This window comes from Phalaenopsis equestris, unplaced genomic scaffold, assembly GCF_001263595.1.
Source record: "Phalaenopsis equestris unplaced genomic scaffold, ASM126359v1 Scaffold000002, whole genome shotgun sequence".
Taxonomy (NCBI): Eukaryota; Viridiplantae; Streptophyta; class Magnoliopsida; order Asparagales; family Orchidaceae; genus Phalaenopsis; species Phalaenopsis equestris.
Genome location: NW_018164444.1, coordinates 40302443 through 40311823, shown reverse-complemented (window position 1 = coordinate 40311823; position 9381 = coordinate 40302443). Strand labels below are relative to the sequence as shown.

The 9381-nt window shown below is 34.1% G+C and overlaps 1 protein-coding gene across 1 annotated transcript in view; it reads left to right on the top strand.

Annotated features, from left to right (window-relative positions):
* The window catches only part of LOC110020666 (tubulin-folding cofactor E-like), a 25835-nt gene extending 18151 nt beyond the window's left edge, over positions 1–7684 (top strand). The window contains exons 4-10 of the mRNA XM_020718848.1: positions 2441–2487; positions 5643–5789; positions 5864–5932; positions 6407–6528; positions 6656–6780; positions 6896–6957; positions 7077–7684. Of these exons, the coding sequence (XP_020574507.1) occupies positions 2441–2487; positions 5643–5789; positions 5864–5932; positions 6407–6528; positions 6656–6780; positions 6896–6957; positions 7077–7115 (611 nt within the window). The 3' untranslated portion in view covers positions 7116–7684. The remainder of the gene's footprint in view (positions 1–2440; positions 2488–5642; positions 5790–5863; positions 5933–6406; positions 6529–6655; positions 6781–6895; positions 6958–7076) is intronic.
* Positions 7685–9381: the final 1697 nt, after the last annotated feature.

The window sequence follows — 9381 nt, the reverse complement described above, 5'->3', positions numbered from 1 at the left end:
TTTTTTAACACCCCCAAAGCCACAGAAGATGAGAAGAAAATGTAAGTTAGAAAAGATTTTGGCAGCACCTCCCCACTCTCAAAATTTCGGCCAACATTTGATTTTCCCCCAAATGGGGTTTTATAAGCATTAGAGGAGAAGAACAGCCACCTACCAGCCACTCTGGTAAGCAAATCGTGTGAGGGGAGAGGAGGAGAAAGATTTAAGGCAAGAGGAAATGCAGCCTAGGGCAGAGGAAGAGCCGACCAGATGGAGTTCCACCATTGGGAAGCCGTTCGGTCGAGCAGAAATCGAAGAGACGAGCCGCAAGTACGAATGACAGAGGAAAAGAGAAGAAGCTCGGGCTCGGCAGCATCGCTCGATCGATCCACGCCCAAACGAAATCGCTGGAGCTAGGGCACGACACACCCGAGCAGGTCTCGGTCGAGGGAGAGGAAAATGAATGCCGCGGGATTGAGTCGAATGCGGGGCCGAAAATGTTTGGTTAAGGGAGCGGGTGAGAACCTAAATAAGATTTAGGTTTAATATGAATATGATTTAAGAAAATATTTAATATTTTGAAAAATAAAATTTTAATTTGTGTTTCACCCACGCATCAAAACATAGCAAAAAAAAATTGATATCATTTTTAGGTAATTTTGAAGTTCCGGACTCGTTGGCGAGGTTCGTTTCGCCACCGAAAGTCGTTTTGACGAATTCATCGATTTGCGTGCCAATTTTCTCGTGTCTAAATTATGACAATATGGGTGTCATTTCCTACCAAAATTGGTATCCCGGACGCGTTGGTGCAGTCTAATTTGTTTTCGGAAGTCATCCGGAGAAGTTCGCATTTTCACCCGTCCTTTGGGCTTAATTGAAGTCCGATTTCGTGCAATTTTGATTTCGTGCAATTTTTTTCGCGCAATTTCGTGAACTTCGTGTACTTTGTGTGTGTACGTGACGAAAAAGTCCGTGACGATGTTTTCTTAAGGCTTGAAGTCCTATTTGGAACATTTCCCTTGAATCTTCGCAAAATAGCCCATAACCGTTCGTTCATAAGACGATGGTCTTGTGCTAAAGATGCTAGACATAAAAGAAAAATAGGAATTGGCTAGAAGGGTGAGTCTCAATTCTAGTTTTCTAAGATGGTCAATAGGAAATCCTAAAGCTAGAACCTAGGTTTTAAGGAAAGGAAATGACCTAAAAAATGAGGTCAACAGAGGTAAGGTAACATCTCGCTCTATTAAAATTCTAGCCATTGAGGGTCTTATTAAATTAAAGGTAGGGGCATCAAGCATTAAAAGTTTATCATATATGACAACTAATGACAACTATAGATCGTGATTGAACAAATGCATCTTTAGACCTAGAAGTCTAAGCCAGACAAGAATAATAGGAAGCTCGGTCTTAGAAGCTCGGTCTTAGGGTCAAACCAAACTCCGTTGTCCATTTAAGGACCTTCATCCAAACATCACCAAAATGAACAGTTTTACGTGCAAAAAGCTTAGCATAATCATCATCGTTAGAGAGTTGAATCAGAATATGCCGGCTGTCCAGAGCTCCAATCTTCCAAACCTCCGATAATTTCAAAAGATCAAAGTTCTTCATCGAAAAATCATATTTCGGAATCCCATAAAGGAACTTACCAACAAGATGAAAACGACAAGCAGATGTGAGAATAGAGTTTTCAGAATCGGAGAGAAAAAAGCGCACACTTCCCCCCCTTACGTCCTTAAGATTTAATAAAACTTTATTTCCCACCGAGAACAAGTGATTCGTGAAAAGAAGATGGAAAAACAAACTTCGGAGGAGACCCAGAGTAAGAAACCCCCGCAGTGGCCCCAACATGCATACGTCTTTGCCATAATAACCGTAGAGAAAAAGAGAAGTCGAGAGAATAAACCGAGAGCGAGGGAGAAGCCAAAACCATAAAGCAGGAAAGATCTTTCCAGAGAAAGGCCGTCGAGAAGGAGAACACGCCGTCAGCATCCCCGAATCGCCGCGCGATCGTCTTTAGCTCCAAACCCTAGCAGAGCTCCCGCGTCGGAGAGAGAGAGAGAGAGAGAGAGAGAGAGAGAGAGAGAGAGAGAGAGAGAGAGAGAGAGAGAGAGAGAGATTCATAAAAGATGACACCACATAGTTCAAAAGGAATATGTGGGCTAGAGGTGCTGGGGTCTTTGTAATATAAGATCAATGAAAATGTAAAGAGGCAGCAGACGCTCCAGTTTGGGTATGTATTTTTGTGTGATTTTTGCATATTTCTCAGTTTTTTTGAAAAAAAGCTCAGTAAGCTTAGATTTAATGTGTTCCTTGATTTTAGTCTTACAATTTTATTTTGAAATGTTAACCATAGAAGCTTGGCTTCCCTTATGTTTCAAACATATGCTCTTTGCTTTGACGTGCACATTCATCTTGAAAGCGTTGTCCCATGTTGATTTTTTTTTTTTTTTTTAAATTTCAGATCTAAAGGAGCTCGATTTGAGAGGCAATCTTCTTTCAAGGTGGCAAGTATGGCTTAACTAGACAATTATACTTATCAAATGAGTTTGTAGTTTATCAATTTCAATGTTCAAAATCTGAAAACAAAAAGTATTTTGTGTGATCAAACTTCTTTTCTTGAATGAATAGTGCGTATGCTTGGTTTATTTCTAGGTATTTGTAGTTTGCATCAATTTACAATTTGTTAGGATTTACTCTCGAGTTTGGTGGGGGTAATAAGTGCCCGCACTTTCCATGTTATATCTTAGTACTGGATCTATTGATTCAAATCCTATACCAGTAATGAAATAAAAAACAGAATAGTTGTTGCCTTGTGCTCATTGCATGTGTTAATCACTAACATGTGCATATCTTTAGTTCATTGTCAAATACATATATGAAATTGGTAGAAAGAAATGTTTTTCTACTAGTGTAGATTTTATTATAAATAACAATGATTGAAATTGAACTTTTAAATCCATGAGAATTACAGCCAAAAAATAGAAAAAAATACTTTGATGATGAACAAGATGCGAAAGTTCCTAATCTAATTCCTACAAAAAATTCTCATATTTTCTTTACTTCCACAGCATATTTTATATACTTCCTCATAAGTTTGAGAATATAATTTTATTGAGGTGTTCGAAAAATTTACTGCAATGCACAAAGGTTCTGTTTTATTTCAATGCGCAATGCATGAATGGAAGGGTCACTTTTATGAATTAGATCACTCACACTTTATATAAATATATACATTCAGTAATAATTATAAAACATGGATTAATTAATAGATGATTTAAAAACTTAATATAGAATTGAAAAGAAATATGATGTGCCTAATTTGAGGACAAACTTGCTAATGAAAATGATTTAACAAATGAACCTGCGAATTAAAATGTCTAACAAGTTTTTTTATCATATGAATTAACAAATGTTTACAAGTTCAATACCAATTTAAAATTTAGTGTATTGGTGTGGTTTGAAAATTATAAACTTTATAACATTGATTTATGATTTTTAGATGGTGCCTAAAGATCAACAAAAGGGTTGAGGATGGTTGTGATGATAAATGTGTTTGAAGGGGGTGAGGGAATGTTTGTGGAATTGGTAGAGTGGCGTACATACCTATATTTTGCCCATCTTCGGTTAACCTTAGATCGACTTTAATCCTATTCAAAGTCTCTGTTTACCCATTAGTTTGAGGGTGAAATCCGGGCGAAAATTTAAGTATGCGGAGTAATTTTCACAAGGTGTTCTTAAAATACGGTAATAATCTAACATTAAGATCGGACACCATAGTGTAGGGCATGCTATGCAGTTTATCAACTTCTTTAAAGAATAGTTTTGCTACATGGGATGCATCACTTGTTTTGTTGCAAGGTTTGAAATGGGACATTTTTTGAAACTCTGTCAATCACAACCAGTATACTATCATAATCTCTAGCTATCTTGGGCAACCCGAGATCTAAATCTTATGCCAAATCTTTCCAAGCCTGTATGGAACTGGTATGGCTATGTATTTTTCTGTTATTTGTTCAGTGGTTTTTGATTTTTTGCATTCTAAGCATTGAGTTGCTAACGTCTTAACATCTCTTCTTAGCAAGTCTAATAAAATCTACTCTCTATCAACTTTATAGGCTTGTCCTTGGCTATGTGACCTACACTCCACACCAGCATGAGGAGATATAGTGGAGAGTGGGGAATAAATCTTAAAAATGAAAATAAAAGGAACTAAAATGTTCCATTCGTATTTAAGATAAAATTACAAACATTATTTAATAAAGAACGGCCTCCATGGTAGAGGAATCACCATGCTCCTATTGAAGCAACCATAGATGACACCATACATTTCCGAACACCACTCTAATTACTTGAGCAAAGAAGTTCACATATTTATAGCCAAAATAATGCATTAAAAATATATCATTAAATTCTTTTATAAGGGAATTTTGAATTTGAATTCTTCCTTTATGTCCATTCATTGAGCCTCTTGAAGATACACTTCCACTCCTTTATGTGGCAGGCTTGTAAAGTCTTGAAAATGCATTTTTAATTAATTTTAACCAATTATCAAATTAATACATGTTGGATTTGTCTTAAATTAATCCTACTATGCATTTAATCCATCTTGAAACAATTCTCATGCATTTAATATTTATGAAAGCACATCCTCTATCCTTTAAAAATCTGAAATTAATATAGTACTGGCCGTGCACATTTGATTACCCGTGATTGACATGATAAACTTAAGCACACTTTCATTACATGATAAAAAAATAAATATGATATTATTATAAGTTCTTAAATTTATAATTCAAGCAATAATGTTAAAATTTTTAATATGATAATTTACAGCAACCTTCGATATTATGCAAATATTTGCATGCGATATCTCCATTAGCTTTGACCACCCCATAGGGCAATGGAACAGATATCGTTTAATATGTTGTATTACCATCTCTTATGCTAGTTGGAGGTGGATCCAACAAATAATTTAAACATTTTAATCTGAATGAAGTACCAACTATCTATGTTCAAAATTTTGAAAAAGAAAATATTTTTAAATTAAACATAACGTTATTTTCTCCTCTAATAACATATCAACCATAAAAAATGTTCATACGCACATAGACCCCTTTCTCAAAGCAAATAACTGTATACTCGTTTATTTGATTGCACTACTAGGAATCTTTTTTGTCTTCTGTTTTTAAAAAAGACAAAAAATCTCTTTAAGAATAAAACAATGAAAATTTATGAATTTTTGTATATTTTATTTATTATTATGTTTTTGCTTTGTTTTTTATTTCTGCATATAACATGCATTTTGTCATATCTGTGAATACTCCATAAATTGGATTTCCGCATATAGAAATGCTTAATGATAATGAGAATAGAGCTTAATCTTAAGCTTTTTCATGATAGGGTGTGTAAAACCTCTTCCCATACCATGCATTATGAAAATTCATGTTGTGGATGTGCCTTTAGTTTTCTTAATCCCGAGGCATGCAGATGATGGTGGGTTCTTTAAACGAAACTTGATTAATCATAAAAATTAGTGGAATTTCCACCCCATCCATTTTTTTTTGTTTAGTCATTTTTAAGACCGAGTGTAATTTTTGGCAACTTGTAGTTAGTGCGGTCTGTCTTCATCTTTGACATTTCAAGGATATTTTGTATTCATGCAGGATATTAATTCTATTTGTGAAGCTTTACCGTCACTAGAAATTCTCAATTTAACTAATAATCTCATGGAAATTGATGTACCGGAACTTCCTTCACTCACAAATATTCGCGTTTTGGTACTCAATAACTGTGGCATTACTTGGAAACAGGTGATACTTAATAAATTTGCATCTTGTCTTTTTTACTACATATTGCATGCGTTTATAACTATGACTGGAAGCAGGTTGAAATGCTCGGGCTGTATCTTCATGCTGTTGAAGAGCTCCACCTCATGGGAAATAAGATAACACTGGTCAGCACAAGAATTCTGTGATACTGGTGTATTACTAGTAAAATCTTTTTCAATCTGATGTTGAATATTTACCTCTTCTTCCGGCCTAGCTATTTGCAAAAGAAAAATTCTTTCACATGTGTAGATGTAAAAGCGATTTGTTTCTTTTTTATGTTTATGTTGTGTGTGTTATATCATTATGTACTTTTCAAGTTGAGAAATCCATAAATCCGGGATGTGCATTTTGCTTGAATTTCAATCACTCACCAAAGACACATTAATTATATGATTATGGGTGAAAAGTTCATTTCTTGCTCTATGCAGAATTAATATGTTACAGATGCGAAATCACCTTTAACTTGTAATTTTCTAATTTATTAAGAATTTATGTTGTCTTACGGCCACACACATAGCAGCCTACCCAGTGTTTAATTTGTATTTATCACAAGTCACGAAACTTTTGCTGGCCTAACAAGGTGAGTTTTTTCTTTACAGCTTTTACCCTCTGAACCAGACATTACTAATGTCACTGGGTTTAAGTCATTACGCCTCTTAAATCTTGAAAACAATTGTATTAGTTCATGGCAGGAAGTTTTGAAGCTTTCCAAGTTAAGAAGGTATGAGGATTGATACTTTTCTAGGTGTAAGAGACTTTAATTTTTTTTCTTAAATTATTTGACAAAAGAATTCCTTGGAGTTTATCTGCAATTTTGGTGAACTGTTTATGCATTTTTATCTTTTCAGCTTGGAACAGCTTCATCTGAACAAGAACAAATTGAGTCAGATATTCTACCCCACTTGTCGCTCTTTATCTGGTTTGCAAGATGGATGCTATGCACCATTTGAAAAACTGGAATGTCTTCTTTTGGGTAATTCAGTGGCAGTTGTTATTGCAATTTTCTTAGGAATTTCTTCTCGGCCTGTAATTGGTTATAAAAATGCGGCATTAATTCTTCTCTAAACTGCTTAAAAATAATATTTCAGGTTCTAATGAGATTAATGACTTGGCATCTGTAGATTACCTAAACTCTTTTCCGAACTTGGTGGTGAGTTCATCTTATTGAATATGTTGGTTGCTTTGTTGTCCTTTTACGCTTGTGAATTTTCTGCTTGATCTTAGTTTTCCACCTCTGCTTTTTTGGTTTCAACTTTCACTTTACTGTAGAGCAAGGAAGGTAAGGAAAAGTTATTCTTTTCTTATTGATTCTGGGTGAAAGATAAATGCTAATATGTATAAACTATTCTGCAAAAAGGAAGCTAGCCTACTCCAAAACAGGAAGAGTATTTTTAAACTCTATAACTTTTCATAATGTACTATATAGAATTGAATTTGACATGATTCCCTGTTATGGTATTTTATTCACACCAAATCATCCTTGGCTTTTCAATTGAGATTTGTGGAATCCTTCAATGCGAGCAGATGCTATGTGGGGATCTCCTGGACTTCTGTTTTGAGGCAGATAAGATTTCCAACATTTCCTCTCTAGTTGGGTAATAGATGTCTTCTATTTCCAACTTCAAAATATTATCATAAAACATTGCACTATTAAATTCATTGACAAAAGACATCTACTAGTTGGATTTTTGATGATGCATACGGCATGCAGAACAAACCTTATTCTAGCTTTCTTGGATGTTTATTGCCAACTTACTGCCAATGTAATTTTATAAGACCTTCCCACTTAATTTTGTTCATAAAGGATAATTTTCAGCTATAATTGTTTGCAAATTCCTTGCATCATTACTTTGAATTTTGATTCAATATTGGATACATCCACCCCATTTTGATCAATGTTACCAACTTCTTTAAAAAAACGTGCTATCGATACTTTTTATTTGTCTATCCACTTTCAAGTCTGCATAATTTGCATTTGTGTCCTAATGTGTGTTTATATTAGTTTCTTAAATAAAATTTTTCTTCCCGGATTAATTTTCATGATTGGCAGCTTATAGGGGTGTTTCCCTTAAATCATGTTTGCATTGACAAATCATGCTTATTTATCATGCATTAACTTTTTGATATGGGCAAGATAGATGAGTTTTTCAAATAATATTTGATACATTTTCCTTTAAATTGTCAGTTCTTTGTTTACTTCTGAATTTTTGATTTGGCTAAATAGATTTAGCAACAAATCCGCAAACTAGCATTTCTAGTTTCCTTCATCATGTCTGTTATATATTTTTTATGTGAGCATAAGATTTGAATTCTATAAAATACTTCAAATTTCCACAATTTTTCATCTTAAATTCATTGATTAAACAGTTTTTATGATTTTGTTTTTCTTTATCATTTTCACCAACGAAGGCATCTTTAAAATATATTATATTGGTTGTTACTTTCCGTTTGTCTAAGTGTTTATGTAAAGCGGATGATCTCAATATTTTATACTGATTGTTATTTTTCCTTTATCTGCGAGGTTATGTAAAGAGGATGATCTGCTTTTTACTTAATTTTTTTATTGTTCCCGTCCTTTTAAACACTTGAGGAATGCTTATGGAGATTTAGGCCTTCATATAAGGAGTCATCACATTGAACTATTCTAGTTGTGCATGATGGCAGGATCTTGCTGGTAAATATTGCTGCATAGGACCTTATGTCTTGTTTTAAAAGCTTGTTAAATTGAAGTCATATTTCTTAGGGCTAAAAAACAGAAAACTATTGTTGTAGCAAATTAAAGTGTGCCGTAAGAGAGAACAAAATTTTCAGTGTTTATTTTTACTATAGGGCTGTGTATAAAAAGTTTTTTGATAGATAGCTCCAAATGTTTAGATGTAACACCTAGTAAGAATTTTTTGCCTTTTATTTTTCAATAGAGCCATCAACCTTGTATTTCAATTTACTAACCTATTTGTAACTTAATTTGTTCTTTCTTTTAGGTTCATTGTCAGTCTCCTATGTGTATTTGAAATGCATTTATTTATTTTATCATAGCATTTTTTTCATTTTTTTTCTCAATAATGCCTTCAATAAAGTGTTTGGAATAGAAACAGTATTTTCCCCCACAACAAAATTTATTTGGAGTGCAGGCAGATGATGGGCTAGTTGACACAGATTTTGTTATGAATTCTGGTATCATTTTGAACAATAATGGATAGTTCTCTTTTCTTATTTTCTGTTTGGAAAGAAAAGAAGAGTTTCAATAGGCCGTTGATTTTGGAGTTGATATTTTTATTCTGTTTGGGAAGGCCTTGTCATATTTGTAATTATTCTCTTTTCTTATTTTCTGTCTTATTTTTGTTTAGGGGTTTGGGGTGGGTAGGCAGATATAAGCGCTCTTGTGTTTAGGGAGAGCTGTTTTTGAGTCTTATATTTACCCTGCTCGTTTTCTCATGCGGGACTGCAGATTTTTGTATCTTAGAGTGGCATCCAGGCAATGATCAGCCATCTCTGTTTGTTCTTCCTTTTGAAAACTCTTGTGTTGATTTTCTCCTCTATACTAGTGATTCTGGCTGGCTGTTTGTCTTCATAA